At 37.8% G+C, this 17668-nt stretch overlaps 1 protein-coding gene across 2 annotated transcripts; it reads right to left on the bottom strand.

Annotated features, from left to right (window-relative positions):
* On the bottom strand, positions 10–12788 carry LOC18790893 (early endosome antigen 1). Of its 2 annotated transcripts, none has more exons than XM_020555460.1 (12): positions 12230–12788; positions 11607–11863; positions 10919–11053; positions 9854–10054; positions 9547–9669; positions 9348–9385; positions 9145–9274; positions 2364–7802; positions 1398–1553; positions 1111–1212; positions 890–1032; positions 10–661 (listed from the first exon to the last, which is right to left on the bottom strand). In XM_020555460.1, exons 3-12 carry the CDS (start codon positions 10994–10996, stop codon positions 382–384), a joined length of 6690 nt encoding a protein of 2229 aa, XP_020411049.1. In that variant the 5' UTR covers positions 10997–11053; positions 11607–11863; positions 12230–12788; the 3' UTR covers positions 10–381. The 2 variants fall into 2 exon arrangements, with proteins under 2 accessions (XP_020411049.1, XP_020411050.1); XM_020555461.1 differs by having other exon boundaries at positions 11607–11802.

Raw genomic sequence — 17668 nt, 5'->3', positions numbered from 1 at the left:
GAAGCGATGTATGGGAAGAAGTTATATATTTTTTTCCTTGAGGATATTAAATATAAATTACAAAAAAGAATTTGATTTACTATACAGCAGAACAGCTGACAACAATTCACCCCCACCCCCCTCAACCCCAAAAAAAGGGTCAATTATGTACTTGTGAAACTATTGACCAGAGAGTTTATATACACTGCTGCTGCTTAGCTTTTGATACTGCATTCCAGCATTGTAAAGTTTCACCACTAGCAGCTAAGTGGCCCATGCATAATTCACCTTGGACATACATGATGACATGAGGCAGCATGGCATGTTGGACCATCAATTTCTTAACCTGGTAAATGGCTATTTCTTCGTCTTCGTGCACAAGATAGAATGGCCCGGTGACTATTATGAAGGGTCCAGAAATGGGGATGTTGAGGAGCGATTTAAGTATTGGGCTTTCTTTGACGCTCGAACATTCTTGAGAGTCATCATTAGCTTTTGTCTCTCTCCTTCAACCTCTGCAAATTGAAGGCTTAACTGAGAGTAACGATCATGCATCTCTTTCAGTTCTGTTTCCACAGTAGCATATCTTCCCTTAAGGTCCAGCATGTCTTTAATTAGCTCATTGATGTCTCTAAAGCTGTGAAACACTGCTTCCTCATCACTATGTTGTTTCACGAAAGAACTGGAACACAGGAGGATTTCAAGTTAATTGTTAACCTCATAAGAAATTGGTTTGTTCTACTAATTTTTAAAGTGAACCACCAGTTTCCCTTAAAAGTAACACATGTTTTAAAATTACCGCAGCCAAGTTTCAGGAGGAGAGATCAAAAGAGACAATATGTTGTCTTGTCCCCAGAATGCCCACATAATGCCAATTTGAAAGGGTCAGTCAGAGTTGTATAAGATGTACCTCTGAAACTGGAAAGTTGATTTCTTCTTTGCCTGCAATGCTTCAGCGAGTTCAACTTCCAACGCGAGCACCCTCTCTAGTGCATTGCCACTGCAAGAAAATTCGTTGAATAAGGGAAATATACTTCCCAATTCTTCATTTACCTAATCAAAAAGCCAAATATGATGTCAGTTCAAGGACACGCTTATATTGTAAGGTGTAAGCATCATAAAGTTATTTACCTTATTTAATTGCATCAGCTCTCTTTGTACACCAGAAAAATTTGGGTCAAAATGATGATCATCTAGGGGAAGAAGCAAATTTTCATGTTTCATCCTTTCCAACTGCAAGAAGATAACACGGGTTAGAAAAGATCTGTTATGAAAAAAAAAGTTTATGTCAGGACCTAGATTCTCTAACCGACGATGATGATAACTTTTAATCCATAGTCCCTGTTCCCCAACCATAGATAATGATACAGTAGCAATACCAAAGAATCTGCTCACTTGTCTTTATATGAAATACGTACCTCCTTATTTAAGTTGTCCATGCTAGACTTTAAGCTTTGGGCCTTAAAATGCTCATTGGCAAGAACCAAATGCTTCATGTCACTATTAAGAACATCCTTTTGCTTTGAAGGTACAACACTAGGGATACCATTTACGCCTCTGGATACAAGATCATCCTGTCCAATGAAGCACATTGATTGTCAGATACCAAAATTTCAAGATGGAGAATAAAAGAGTACATACCTTGGAAAAATGAAATAAAGTAAACCTTTTCTTTGACAATTGTGAACAATCCTATTCCCCTGCTAAAGGAATAGGATGAACTTTCAAGTTTTGAAAATACAAGCTACAAAAGATAACGCATTCACCACCACTTGTGTGGTCATACTCCATAGATCAAACTTATATTATTTTGATTGACTTATTATAGGATTTCTTCTGTACTTAGATTTCAGCAGTTTTTCATGGAAAAGTTGACAACATTAATGGTGAACAAGGAGTTTAAACCCCAGTAACTGGTAGTACCAACCAAATATATTAGCCACTGTCTACTGCTTTGAGTTTCACTCTAGTGGTGGTACTTCCCAGGAAACTTGTTTAACGTGATAGCAGGGGGGTCGGTATTGCGTAAGCAAAGGCTAGCACTATGAAATAGATATGCTAATAAGTTTGGTAATATTTGGAGCAGCAACTCAGTAAGGTACTGTCAAGTTGTCAACTAGTATAGGAACTATACCCTTTAGGAGCACCATCAAACTCTCTATGATGGGAAAAAGCACAAAAGTATAGCAAACTAAAAGCACCTTTTTCGCTGAGGGCAGTATGAAAAAGGAATTCTTGTTCACTTTTCCAGAATCTTAATCGAGAAGAGTGAAATATCCAGAACGTGTATAAGCTAACATAAGCATGCTGATGCTAAATAGTTGCACAAATTAGAGTATCAATGGAGTAACTTTCTCTATATAGAGATTAAAACAGTTAAGTACCTGCTCAGAGTGTATATTGATGAGTCCATTTGATTGGTCTACTTCATCAATGGAATTCAAGCATTCAGGATCAGCTGCTTCATAATTCGCTAAATCTAGCTCAGAAAACTTAGCTAACGGGTCCTCTCTTACTATGCTGCTTTGCACGCCAGATGTCAATTTCTTGTGGCGAACTTTTTCAACAACTGGATCATCAGATATGTAATCTGCTTTGTGTAAACTGCCATTGCCTTCCCCCTGATTATTTATAGAAGCTGAAGAACTCTCAAGCAAATCCTTCGTTGAGGTGAGTTCTAAAGCAATTTTAGCCATTTCCTCATTGCACTTTTGCAAAGACGCTTCAAGTTGTTGTTTTTCTTCCTTACAGCACTCAAGGCTTATTAATGAGCATTCCTTTTCAGCCTTCATCAGGTCATAGGCTTTCATTATTTCACGCTTTTCAGAAAGCGCTGAATGTAGGTCAGACTCCAATTCCAAGATCCTCATTCCTAGCTCTTCATTTCTCTTTACATGAGTAGCTTCAGATCTCTTCCTGTTCTCAACTTCATTGATTGCATCTTGTAATTTCATGAGCATCTCCTCACTATGCTTCTTGCACATAGCAAGCTGTTGTTTCAGTTCTTGCAGCTTGGTTTCATACTGCTCTTTGATGAATGCAATTCTTAAGGACTCTTGCATAGCAACTGGCGGCCCTTCTGGTTCTCTTTTATCATGTGCATGGAGACCCTCAGCATAAGCCTTGTCTTTAAGCTCCTTAAAATGGATGGACAAGTTCTTAAACTCTTCTGTCTTCAAAACCTGTTCGGCAAGCCTCTGTGTAAGCTCGCTACATTTATTGCGCAACATTATCAATTCATCTTTATATCCTTCCAGCAAGGTTATCTGAGCGCACTGTTCATCCAACTTGGCTTTGAGTACTAAAACTTTGACTTCTAGTGCTTCCTTGGAGAATATCAGGTTATCAATCTCTTCTTCAGAAGTCATCAAAGTATACTCCAGCCTTTCAATCTCAAGAACAGACTGACTGTTATCCACGTGGACAACACCCTCCACATTTTCTGCTCTTTCCTTGTATTCCTCAAGTTCAGTCCTCATGGCACTGTTTGTATCAAGAAGTATCCTATTTTGAGCACTGGAGGCTTCCAACTCAGATTTAAGGGAACTGAGACTTGCCATCAATTTGGTGTTCTCTTCAAGGTAATGCCTTTCGCTAGCAAGACATTTATTAAGCATATTCTCTACATTGAGGTGATCGTTACGAAGCTCGGAAACATGGCTATCTGAAAACTGAAGTTTCTGACCAAGCTCTTCGATCATGGCCCTATATTGAGTCTTTGCAAAAGTGAATCCAACATCAGCAGCTATTGAAAATTCATGCATTTCAGATAACTGAGCTTCCAAAGCTGATATGGAAGAGCATTCTTCACGAACATCTTTCAGACATTCCTCAGAATCCAACAGGAGACGGAGAACTCTGGATTTCTCAAGCTCCAGGTCTGATACCAATTGTTTGAGGTGGACCAGCTCAGCCTTCTGGTGATCAAAATCTAGTAACTGGTTGTTCTTCTCGTTCAATTGGTAAGTGAGATCTGTAATTGTACCCTCTAACTTATCTCTGAGATTTCTCTCAATTTGCAACTCGTCATGCAAAGAGAACAAACTTCCTTGCAAACTATTAAGCTTCAGAACAAGCTTGGAAGATTCTTCGGTTTTATCATGTAAGGACACCATCAAAGCTTCTTTCTCCTCTGACAATGCTGCTATGGTCAGGTTACACCTTCCTAGTTCTTCAATCCTGGTCTCAAATTGAGTTTTTGTGAAAGTGAGTCCAACATCAGCAGCTATTGAAAACTCATGCATTTCAGACAATTGAGCTTCCAGAGCAGATATGAAGGAACATTCTCGACGGGCATCTTTTAGACATTCCTCAGAGTCAAACAAGAGACGGGAAACTCTTGATTTCTCTAGTTCTAGATCGGATACCAATTGTTTGAGATGGACAAGCTCAGCATTTTGCTGATCAAAACCAAGCAGCTGGCAATGCTTCTCGTTCAATTGGGAAGTGAGATCTGTAATTGCACTCTCTAACTTATCTCTGAGATTTCTCTCAATTTGCAACTCATCATGCAAAGAGAGCAAACTTCCTTGCAAATATTTAAGCTCTAGAGCAAGCTTGGAAGATTCTTCAGTTTTATCCTGTAAGGACGTCATCAAAGCTTCTTTTTCCTCTGACAATGCTGCTATGGTCATGTTACACCTTCCTATTTCTTCAATCCTGGTCTCATATTGAGTTTTTGTGAAAGTAAGTCCAACATCAGCAGCTATTGAAAATTCATGCATTTCAGACAATTGACCTTCCAAAGCAGATACGGAAGAACATTCTTCACGGACATCTTTTAGACATTCTTCAGAGTCCAATAAGAGACCGGAAACTCTTGATTTCTCTAGTTCTAGATCAGATAACAATTGTTTGAGATAGACAACCTCAGCCTTCTGCCCATCAAAACCTAGCAACTGGCAATTCTTCTCGTTCAACTGGGAAGTGAGATCTGTAATTGTACTCTCTAACTTATCTCCGAGATTTCTCTCAGTTTGCAAATCATCATGCAAGGAGAGCAAACTTCCTTGCAAACTATTAAGCTCCTGAGCAAGCTTGGAAGATTCTTCAGTTTTGTCCTGTAAGGAAATTATCAAAGCTTCTTTTTCCTCTGACATTGCTGCCATGGACAGTTTACACCTTCCCAGTTCTTCAGTTACCTTCTCAAACTCCATAATTTGACCAGCAAGGTCCTGGTTTTTAGAAGTAAGTTGCTGCAGCTCCATTTCTAACTGATTAAGATCAGAAAAAAGTTCTCTGTACTGTTGTGCATAATTCTCTTCGGCTACAGAACTAATCTCAGGTCTGTTTGCAAGGGCCTCAACTTGTAACTGGAGCTTTCGCACCAGGGCGTTTGAAAGTTCTAGTTTATCCATTATACCTCGTAGATCATGTTCAAATTGCCTTTTTATGATCAGATTATCAGATTCTGCTGCGCTTAAAGACTCCCGAGCTATATCTCTTTCTTGTGCTATGTCTTTCTTCTCCTCCATAAGCTGGACAATCTTCTCATATGCATTGTGCTGAAGCTGTTCTATTTGCAACACTACACCTGTTAAATCTTTGGATTCCAAGTCCTGACTGACACATCCAATGCAGAGATCCATGCCTTTATACTTTTGGTCATAAGATGCCAACAGATTCCATAACTTACCCTGTAGAAAGTTCACAATATTCTGCAGATTTTCCTTCACATAAGTCAGCTCATCAAAGTCAGTTCTGACATATTTCAACTCTTCCTGCAAAGATGAAAGTCTATTTTGAAGAGTGTCATTTTCTAGGGTTTCCTTTTTCAACAAATTTTCCAGCTGTAATTTTTCAGTAGTGCAGGCTTTGTATTTGCTCTCATAAGTTTCATATTCTTTTATCATATCTTTCCATTCAGCAATCTTCTGGATAAGAAGATCATTTTCACTAGTGGCGTTTTGTAAATCTGCTTCCAAAACTTGGTTCCTCAGAGCCAAGTCATTGCAGTTCGAATTGCAAGTATCCTTGTACTCATTCAGGAAGCGAATCTCATCCAGTGCAGTCTGCAGCCTCCGCATCAATAACTCATTGGACTCAGTTGAAAGCTCCAGCTGTTGTGAAAGGTCATGCACTTTCTCTTTAGTCAATCCAAAGTCAGCACTTGCTTCAACCAAAGTAACCTGTAAAGTCTTTGAGAAGACATCCAAATACACATTCACCAGATGCACTTCATAAAGTTCTTCTTCAACCTTTTGGTAAAGCCCCTTCTGAAAGAGGAGAGATTTTCTCAAATCCTCTGATAATATATTCCCATCTAAATGCTGTTTGTTTATCCCAGAGAACTGATTCTGACACTGCAAGTGTTCTGCAGAATGAGATTCCTCTGAATCCAACTTCTGATTCTGCAGGGTTTCTTCACATGCAGGTAAGCTTGGAAGCAAAGAATCTGCAAAAGCCTGTTTAATGAGGTTCTCATTATTCTCATACATGGACTGAACCTGAAAAGAAAGCAATTCAAGGTCCTTCTGTAACTGGTTCACAGCAATGGAGTAATTCATGCGTGCCCTTTTAAGTGCTGCTTCTGCTGTAGTAGCCCTTCTTTCAAGCTCCTTGTTCAGAGAATCGAAATCACACTTTTCTTTGGAAAATATTATTCTCTCATTGTTCATGTCTTGCTGGATTCTCTCCATCTCAGCTTTAGTGGATGAAATTGTGTACAGGCAAGTAGAATGCTCATTTCTGAGATTCTGCAATTCTCCCATCATCTGTCTCTGGTTTTCCTCAAGTTCCTGAATGAGAGCTTCATAGTAGCACTCCATCTGGTCTGCTTTCTTTGCAAGGCTTTCTCGTTCAGCTTTCAACTCATTCACCTCTCTTAAAAGCTCAAAGACTTCTCCTTTCATTGCATTGGCAGCATCTACAGAATCAAAGTCTTGCAACACTGGGCCAGGTATGCTTAGACAATGAAGCACACCTTCTGGTTGATAAAAATCTGCATCAAACCTGGTTCCTATTACTAATTGCTCACGTTTATGTAAACTCATTTCATCGGCCTGCTTTACGCTTGTCAAGTTCAGCCCTGAACTTGCCTGTCCAGTTTCTTGTTTGAGAACTTGCAGAACACCAAGCAATCCCTCGAAATCCGAAAGAAAGGATGCGAAGTCCATTTCATGTATTCCAAAGCATGCCTTTCTCTGAAGCTCTCTTATTTTATCATCCATGTCTGAAAGCCCTTTAAACCACCTGAGCTGTAACTCATGAAAAAGGTAATCCTGGCCTATCTCAATAGTTTCTCTGCTTAATTTGGAACTTTTTTGCTCCTCAAGATCTTCTTTCAACTTTGAACATTCTGATCTCAGTACGGAAACTTCTTTTGCTAATCGTTCTCCAGAAGCAATTTCAGCATCAAGTTGAACGGAAAATTTTTGTGCTTCAATGCCTATTTCATCAGCATGACTCTGTAGAGTGCTCACCTCCTGCTTAAGCTCAAGAATAGATGATTCAGCTGCTTCCAAGCTTCCTCTAAGTCTACTATTTTCCTCATAAGAATTTGGCAGGCCAGCGTCTGCAGAAAAGTCAGAACCCCAGCCATGAGCCCACTCATTGGTCCCCTGTGCCAAGAACTGCTGATCAGAGGGGTCTCCTTTCTCTTGTCCAGGACTTTGACTAAGGGACAATCCACCTAAATCACCAGAGGTAGTACTCTTAAGACTATCAATCTCATGGGTGCTGGACGTATCATGTTTTTCAGCATATATACTTTCCGAAGTATTGGAAGAACCATCAAATCCAACAGTTGAATCTGCATACTCTTCATTCAGCCCAACCTCCTCTTCAAGGGGAGAGAGTTCTTTAAATTTAACTCTCGCATTCATCTGTAAAAAGAAGAAAAAATTTATTGGAAACATATATTATGACAACAGATCAGAACGCCTATCACAAAGATAATAACTCCATCCAGTAAAAGAACTCATATAATGGAAAGTTTTTAAATTTGTACAATAAAACGCAACATTACAAGTACAAGAAAACGCAAGGGTTATCATTCTCAGAATTTGTGAGAGACGTCAAGTTTCTCAGTAACTGACTCATGGAAATTGTTCAAAGGGGACGGATATGTTGAGAGTGTTTGTCCCACATTGAAATGTTAAGGGACCTAGCCTAGGTTTATAAGGAGTTGGGCTACTCTCCCCATTGCCTATTGGTTTTGGGGTGGAACCTCAACTTCCTTCATGGTATCAGAGCAAGGCTTCACGTGTTTGGCCCAACGGCCACACGTGCTCCCACGTCACCCAATATGTGTTGTCCACGTGTTAGGCTTGAAAGTTCGCCACATGTGCGGGGGCATGTTGGGAGTGTTTGTCCCACATTGAAATGTTAAGGGACCTAGCCTAGGTTTATAAGGAGTTGGGCTACTCCTCCCATTGCCAATTGGTTTTGGGGTGGAACCTCAACTTCCTTCAAGATATACCCATAAACTCTGCAAAAGCAGGCCTATCTTTCTCATCAGATACAGAAGTATACTATATTTCAAAGTGAATTAGAATCCCTTGCTTCATCTTTATGTCTTTAAAATCATAGCAGCAACAGTGAGCCTAATTTCATCTTTGATAGCACAAACGTGTTCTGAGAAAGGTGTTTGTTTTGTCTGAATCTATATTTATCTTCCATACATGCCAGACATGCCTCAGAGGATTACTAGTTTTAAGTTAGATCATGTAATAAAAAGACATGCGACCAGCATATACCAGACAAAAGAGATAGAGATAGATCATCGATGTGCTATCAATAAGAAAAACTGAACTGAAATAATATTTATCGTACAGGCACATCCCCTATTGTATTGTGTGCTCTGGAGTTTCGGGATGTTCCATTTAGCAATATTTATCTTGATTTGTCTGAAATGTTGTATTGAGTGTGGTTTTCCTTGTATTATGTTTTTAGTTGTTATTGCCTAGGTGGACTGCTTGTCCATCTCCTATTGCATGTTTTGCTCCTTTTCCCAATAAACTTTTATTTCGTATTTAAACAAAACAAATAAAAGAGTGAAATAATAAAATAGAAATGATTTATGCAAAGATGGACAAAATTCTGAAATATTTGTTTCAAGGAGCTTATGTTTTTCAAAAAGTTCAATAGAAATATAAATGCAGACTCCAAGACAGTGAACCATCATATACTCCATGGAACGAACAGTGACAGAAGAAAAAGACTGACCTTATCCATCTGATCATTCACTGTATCTTCAGAAGATGATATTCTTCTAGCTGTGGATACATCATTTCTGTTCTGGTCAGAGGTTGTTCGTAGACCACTCTCTCTGAGCTCCCTCTGCTGCTCAAACTCTCTGAAAGGAAAAGAAGTACAGATTAACTACTGAAATTAGATAAAGCAAGAGATTAACATGTTTTAATGCCTACCTGAAGCCAGTTTTAGAAGTTAGCAGCTGTACAGTAACCTGACGTGGATTAAGACAAAAAACAATTGTCGAAAAGAAGTAAATTATAGTTAATAACCAGCATTGAAGAACAACTAACAGTGTTTACTGGAAGTTAAAAAAAGAAGAAAACTAGCTTTCCTAGGAACATTTTGTCTACTTTGAACTTCAGAGATTCTCACATGTAAAACAGTTCCAGAATCACACCCGTGGAGAGGCAGTGCAACAGAAGAAGGCTTTGACGCATCAGCATAATCAGCAAGGTTGATATTAGCCTCACCCAGGACACTAGACCGTGAAGAACCCTGATGTCAGTTAGATTTAGGCCAAAAACAAAGTTAAACTCAGTTTAAACAAGGTAATGGCTGCAGTCTGCAGTCAGCTGCTCCAATGGTGATTAGGGACTAGAGAAAAGTTAGTTCATGAATCAACCGAATTTTAAATCAGAAACATTATTTTTAATGAATAAGACTTCTGAAGGAATACTACCATGGTTACCACGAGTTTGTAAAGCTTCTCATCATATTGTTTTGTTTTAGTGTCTTGTAGAAGTCTTGTAGTTTCATAGATAGGATCTCCCCATTTGCAGGTCCCATTCCTCACATTTGCCTTGGTTGTTTTTGCAGTTGCCTTTCCGGAATCAGCAGGTATAAAAGATATAAACAACTTATCCCATCCGGTTTGTGGAACCTGGACCATGCAGAAAGAAACATTGTATTCAGTCGTAGCATAGATTGTAGCTGCTACATATAACACCATGTTTTCCAATCATGCTATAGGAGAGAAAAGACTCCTAGTGGCTCCCCATAATTAAATGTTGCTTTACTTTAATAATATTTTAAAACTTTTATTAATGTTGACTATTTTTGTTATTATTTTATAAAGAGAGAGAGCAATTATGCTCAATTAGAAAAGAATGAAAACATTTATGACTCCTAACCTATGGAGTATTCAGACCCAAAAAGAAAAACCTATGGAGTATGGTTGGAGTTGAAATTTATAGAGAGCTCCTAAAATAGTTTTCTAGTGTTTTTAGCTCAATTTTAACTAAAAGACAGGGACAAAGATTGTAGATGCTCTAAGCCATTAGCCATAAGAAACTAGAATTAAATAACACGTCAACTAATGGGAGCAACAGGGCCACATTACTTGCGTTAAGTTTACAGTCCATTTTAGATTATCTTACACATCATATGACACAATAGAATACCAGATTCAGGCAATTACCAGGAAAATGTTAGTAGCGATATAGAAGCAGCAAACATAAAAGTCACAAGACAAAGCCTATTTTCCACAAACTGGTGAATCTAAATTGGCAGCTTAGAAGATTTATTCAACACTGATTTTTGCATCAACAACAGTTACAGGCCAGAAGTTTATGCATGGGTTTCATAAGAAGTGAATACAAATGGGAAAGTATTAAAATTATCAACAGAAAACAAAACAAAAAATATTGATCCTCTGAAAAGCCAATTGAGGAATCTAAAAAACAAATTTACAATAAAATTAATAAGATAGAATTTCAGCAGTAAATTCTAAGAAGTTAGAACTTACATGTGTAGCATTAAATTGTAGCCTGAAAACCACTTTTACTTTTGTCTTCTCAAGCTTCCACTTAGTGATCCTCGACATTACTGGATAATCTATCTATAGTCAACTGTGTAACATCAAGGTTCCAAATCCATTCTCCTGCACCATTGTAAATCAATTAAGAGTGATTGCATTATTTCCACAACAAATGGAATGAAATTTGAGACTGCTCATGCAAATTAGAAGTTACATCTCTTGGATGATAAACAATATGCCAGAAAAGCAAAGCCATATTTTAGTCCTCACAAATGCTTATGAACCATGTAGGAAAAACAAGAAGTTAGAGAGAGTGATCCCCTTTCCCCCTTCCAAAATGAAATGGGTATATAAACAAATTGGCTCAAAATGCAGATACAAGTCAGATGGGTCAGATCACGCTGCACTACGAAATACTCTAGTGCGTCCATGTAGAAAAACATGACATTATTTTGAACATTAACTTAAAATTCAAAGTAAAACTAAAACCAACACTTACAAGCCTAACATTACTATTTGGTCTGATCAGATTTAGCTACATCCATCTATATAATCCAAGATTTTCTTTTCCAATCAGTTTTCTCCGTAATTCTCAGCAGCCAAACAGAAGGTAATGTAAGAAAGTTAAAAGGGAACCAGTTTGGGAAGATAAGTAAATCTAAATTGGAGCACAAACCTTGTAGGACTAGGCACAGACTTGCCCAAAAGGGAAAACCCAGAAACAAATTCAAAATCCCAGTTGAGGATACGCCGGATCCAAGCTCGGGAAAAAAGCAGGGGATTCAGATGCCAGCTCCAGCAAACCGACAAAAGCAAGACCCAGAAGAAGAAGAACCTCAGAAAACAAACGCAAGGCCGCTGCTGCTACAAGACTGACAAAATAGCCAATACGACTGTGTTCGAGACAAATCCAACTTCCCAGACCGGAAATGCCTAGCCAAATGTGGAAACTTCAAAAACCGAAATCACTGTTTGTCTAGAACACATCGTCAAAAACCCATTATTTGGAATAACAAGTAAATACCACATGCAGCAAACAACAGTCCAATGTCCCAAAATTCAAACCCAATTATCAGAAACGCCAAAAGAATCCAATGGCACCACACAGCTTCACAAATGCTGTGCTGGTGTGAAGAGAATAGGGGCAGCAAGTAAAACTAGTAAAGTTGACACCTTGACACTCAAAATTCAAAACCCATAAATAAAATATAAATTATATAATGTGTATAGTTATAAAAAATTAGACTTTGTTGTCTAATATTATAATGGCAATGAGGATGATGCAGTGCGGGTAGGTACCTAGCTGTGGATCTGTAGGTGCTTAAGGTGGAAGGAACAGCAAGTAATCTTGGTTAAGAAGGTTCTAAGAGACTCGGAGAGAGAGAGAGAGAGAGTGCTACTGTTTGTCTCTGTGTATGTGTGGTTATGGGTGGGTGGCGTAAATAAGCAGTAAATGGAAGGGTTAAGAGCATTAATAAGGTAAGATAGAGCTGGGTTTTCAGCTCAAATATCAACTTCAGATTCTGGAAACCCGCCAAAGCCTGCATTTGTCTGTCTCTTAAATCTTTTTTATTTTTGTATTTATTATTTATTTTGTTTTCTACTTTTTTCTTATAATGGGTGGTGTGCGTGGTGATGTCATTGTCTGTTTGTCTGTGACTCTGGGTTTTGCCTTTCACTTCTCATTGGAGTGGTTGGAACTTTACTGCAATACCCCTCCCTTGTTTTTTCACCACTTTGGCACTAATTTGGCCCTTAATGATGGGGGCTAAATTGGTAGTATTTTTAATTGTTTAGCAGTGAATCATATTAAAGAATTACATGAAATATGAATAAAAGATTATAATTTAGAATTATGGATTTCATTATAATTTGGGTAGATTACTGGGGCTAATAATTCAAACCTGGAAATCATAAATCATGCTTCTTTGCTTGCAAGTTACAAAGTCACTTGTACTCCTTCAAAAGTGAAAAGGAAATGAAGACATACCACAATCACCTAATTAAAACTCACGAGAAACCTATGGGAAAATCTGTTGTCAAAAAGTGCATATTGGAAGTAGTATTCACAAATTGAAAATCATAAAGACTTTGAGCAATAATCTTCTCTTGACATATTTGTGCTGCTAGATTGTAAATTTTGAACCACACATTTAAACAAGAATCAATGTAATTAACACTTTCAATTCACAGTCAGACATATTGTCAAACTTTATGACAAAATAACATTTCTTAAACCCTAAGAATTTTACCTTAAAGAGTAATTTGGTGACTAGATTACATTTTTGGAAATATTTTTGCTCATCATTTTAACTCAAGTTGTACGCTCATCACTATTCTTAATACTTGACACGTGTCTATAAGCATAACAATAGTTGATTTTTTACTTTGATTTATGTAACCATAATTATAATTATCGACACGTGTCAAATATTGAGATGAATGGTGAGCATACACCTTGAGTTAAAATGATAAGCAAAATTGTTCCATCAACAATAAGAATGAAACAATGGCAGTATCTAAGTTAGATTTGGCCAAATTTACAATTTACAGAAATCAAAAGTACACTGGGAGAACACAAAAGGACACTAATACACAGCCAAGACACATAAAAAAGTGGAGCTGCAATATGATGATTGATCTGAATTCTGAGGTCCAGGAATGAAGAAGAACCCATGAATTTTGGGCTTGCAGGAATGGGAATGGGAATCGTGGGACCATCACCACCACTACTGACCATGCACATGGGTTTGGTGCGGTAGGGCACTATTTTTTTTTCTTTCAAATGCACAAAAAAAAAAAAAAAGAGTCAAGAGGGTGAGATATATCTTCACAGCAAAACCCAAGTTAATCACGTGACATCACGTGCATTTTGCACGTGATACTATCTGGAAACACGTGCACCTGGAGTACCTTTTCTTTTTATGTTGAGATGATTTTTTGTGAATTTAATTATAATTTGATGAATATCATGAGTGGATGGGAAATTAGTAAAAAGTGAAAAAGTGGTTTTGCATAATACATGTGATTTGATTTTACATGAGAAAATGACATCTTTTAGGTCCTACTAATTTTGGTAATATACTTAATTAATCAAATAGTAATCAATCAATGTGTGTGTGCAAAAGTCAATTTGATGATGCCATTCCAAATTCATGAGCGTATAAATCACTAATTACAAATACATTACTATCTTCACCCACAAGCTCAAACGTCACACATAGGCTATAGGCCTCAGTCTCCTAGTTCTTCTTAGAAGTGACTGAGAGAGATTGTGAGAATAATTTTAGGCTTAATTATTGATATAGTCGTATAGATATGGCCCTTAAAATTCTGTTTTATTTTCAGTCTCATTTCGCCCTCTAACATTCAATTTGTCTTATCTAATTATCCAAACTTGAATTTAGTGTCTCATTTTGCACTAACTCTTGTCAAAAAAATCTAATAAATAATTCGACGTGACATGAGTACAGTACGAGGCATATCAATAATTAAGCCCTAGATGTTACTTGTTTGACAAACAAGAACAAAAGGTGGAGGATCAAAATGATATTCTCACTATATATGATAAGGCCGAGTCATTAGGTCCCACATTGGGGGCAGATAAGTGTGCATTATGCTATATCAACATCATTATGTTTGTAGGCTGGCTTTGAAAAACCACATTAAATCGTTCGTGTTCTTGAAAAAGTATTCATTGAACCAATTTTTGGGCCATCAACAAAACAAAGTTAAATGTGTAATGAGTATGCTTAAGTGCATCAAAATAAATTATAATGATAATATAAACAAATAAAAAAACAATTGCTGTCATAATAATACAAACTGGGCCCGGAATTTGGACTGAAACCAATAGATCCAACCCATTAAAAAGTCTTAGGGTAAAAGCATGACTCAGCCCAAACAGAGACTTTATCAGAACAATTTTTTTTTTTTGCACAACCCATTTTACAGAAAGCTGCTACAAATGTCATGAGCCTGAGCTCTATCTTACTTTCTGGTTCAAAGCCCCAACTTCTCCAGTTTCATCTGTTTCAGCTGAACAAGCCCTTTGACTCTGACCATTGCTTGGATGGACTTTCTTCATCACCCGAAACAAACAACCACTAGGCTGAGCCATTTCAGATTCAGCTCCACCCAGCTTGGCTCTTTCTTCTTCTTGCTCCATCTTCAGCTTCTTCTTGTGGAGGCCTCTGAGCACATATGCCTCAGCAAAACCATAACCTACCGTCGACATGGCCTAAAATATATAGGTTTTTTTGGTGTTCAAGTGAAGGAAGAAATGGGGTTTTTTCTAATTTGATGTGGTTTGGGGCTTGAGAAGTGAAGCATTTGGGTTTTCAGAGGGTGATGAGTGGTATTTATAAAGGTTTGGGTTGGCTCGGGGAGCAAGCAGACACGCTTTGCTTATGCCGGAAGGAAAGCTAACGTGATGTGACGAATATTGACAGTTTAGGTTTCTTTTTCGGTTGGCCGTTGAATTTTATCTGTTTGTTTGGTGAGGCCTTTGGACTCCGTGGAGGCAAAAGAAAAAATTGGTTTCTAGGCGGCAGAGGTATGGCGTTGATGCGTGCGTGGTCGCCACATGTCCCACAAAGTATAGCGGGCGGCTATACTATTTATAAATAAAAAAAGAGGACCGGCTGCACCCATTGTAAAACAAATTGTATAGCCGTGCGGGACCACCGCTTGGCCCCTAGGGCCCGCTTCGCTGGAGGGGATCCGATGTCCCTATTTTTCATGTTCTTGTATAATTTGTTTATACGTGTCCATTCACTTAACTGTAATAGTAATTAACTTTCAATAAAATAAAAATTAAAAGAAATTAAACCCTAAGCAAAGCAAACAGCAGTCACAAAGTTCCCCAGCCAAGTATCGAACCTCTCCAGCCCCAAACCTCGCTGGTTCCAGCCCCTTCACCTAAGCCACACACAACCTCCACCCTGTTGGCCCCTTATCTTCTATTACCACCTCCTCCTCTTCTTCCCGATCTCCCCTCAAATTTGGGTTTCATAATTGGAAGGGTTTCAATTTTGATGGTCTTTCAATTGTGCTTCTGGGACTCATGCACCCAAAAAAAAAAAAAAAGCTTGAATCGGTTATTGAATGAATTGAAGGGTCTTGAGGTAGTTTGCATTCGGAGGGAATTTCAAGGACGGGAAGAGGTGGGTGCTGCTGCGGAGGGAGGAGGTCAGCGAAGGGGAAGAAAGATATATTGGGTTTCTGGGATTTTTTACTGGTATATGGTTTTCCTTCATGATCTTTCAACTGGGTTTCTGGATTCAATTCTATACTGGTTTTTCAATTGGGTTTCTCAATTGAAAGTACTGTATATGGTGATTTTGTTCATTCCTGAGAGTTGGATGTAGTATAGCCGCGCGGCTATACTATTTTTATTATAAAAAAATTCAAGAATGAGGCGATGCTATTTTTATTATAAAAAAATCCAGGTATAGGCTAAGTTAAGCACGTGACATCACGTGCATCTTGCACGTGATATATCAGGAAACACGAGCACCTGGAGCACCTTTTCTTTTAATGTTGAGATGATTTTTGTGAATTTAATTATAATTTGATGAATATCATGAGTGGATGGGAAATTAGTAAAAAGTGAAAAAGTGGTTTTGCATAATGCACGTGATTTGATTTTACATGAGAAAATGACATCTTTTAGGTCCTACTAATTTTAGTAATATACTTAATTAACCAAATAGTAATCAATCAACGTGTGTGTGCAAAAGTCAATTTGATGATGCCATTCCAAATTCATGAGCATATAAATCACTAATTACAAATACATTACTATCTTTACCCATAAGCTCAAGAGTCACTTATAGGCTATAGACCTCACTCTCCTAGTTCTTCTTAGAAGTGACTGAGAGAGACTGTGAGAATAATTTTAGGTTAATTATTGATATAGTTGTATAGATATGACCTTTAAAATTTCATTTCATTTCATTCTCTAAATTTTAATTTATCTTATTTAATCCTCCAAACTTGAATTTAGTGTCTCATTTTACATTAACTCTTATTTAAAAAATCTAATAAATATTCCGACGTAACATGAATACAGTCCGAGGCATATTAATAATTAAACCCCAGATGTTACTTTTTTGACGAACAAGAACAAAAGGTGGAGGATCAAAATGAGATTTTCTCACAATATGTGATAAGGCCTAGTCATTGGGTCCCACATTGGGGGCAGATAAGTATGCATGCATTAATATATCAACATCATTATGTATGTAGGCTGGCTTTGAAAAACCACATTAAATCGTTGGTGTTCTTGAAAGTCTTCAAAATAAATGAGTATGCTTAAGTGCATCAAAATAAATTATAATGATAATCTAAACAAATAAAAAAACAATTGCTGTCATAATAATACAAACTGGGCCTGGAATTTGGACTGAAACCAATAGATCCAACCCATTAAAAAGTCTTAAGCTAAAGGCATGACTTAGCCTAAACATACACTTTTTCAGAAGAATATTTTTTTATGCACAACCCATTTTACTGTAAGCAGCGACAAATGTCATGAGCCTGAGCTCTATCTAACTTTCTGGTTCAAAGCCCTAACTTCAGCAGTTTCTTCTGTTTCAGCTGAACAAGCCCTTTGACTCTGAGCATTGCTTGGATGGACTTTCTTCATCACCCGAAACAAACAACCACTGGGCTGACCAATTTCAGATTCAGCTCTGCCCAGCTTGACTCTTTCTTCTTCTTGCTCCATCTTCAGCT

Source organism: Prunus persica, chromosome G1 (genome assembly GCF_000346465.2).
Source record: "Prunus persica cultivar Lovell chromosome G1, Prunus_persica_NCBIv2, whole genome shotgun sequence".
Lineage (NCBI taxonomy): Eukaryota > Viridiplantae > Streptophyta > Magnoliopsida > Rosales > Rosaceae > Prunus > Prunus persica.
The sequence above is the reverse complement of the archived record's forward strand: the minus strand, read 5'-3'. Positions and strand labels throughout refer to the sequence as shown.

Coding starts and splice junctions, on each gene's coding strand:
- LOC18790893 (XM_020555460.1), bottom strand. CDS start 10,996: ATGTCGAGGATCACTAAGTGGAAGCTTGAGAAGACAAAAGTAAAAGTG. Junction 10,055..10,918: donor TACAATTTAATGCTACACAT/GTAAGTTCTAAC, acceptor TGCATGGTCCAG/GTTCCACAAACCGGATGGGA. Junction 662..889: donor TCAACTTTCCAGTTTCAGAG/GTACATCTTATA, acceptor CCTGTGTTCCAG/TTCTTTCGTGAAACAACATA.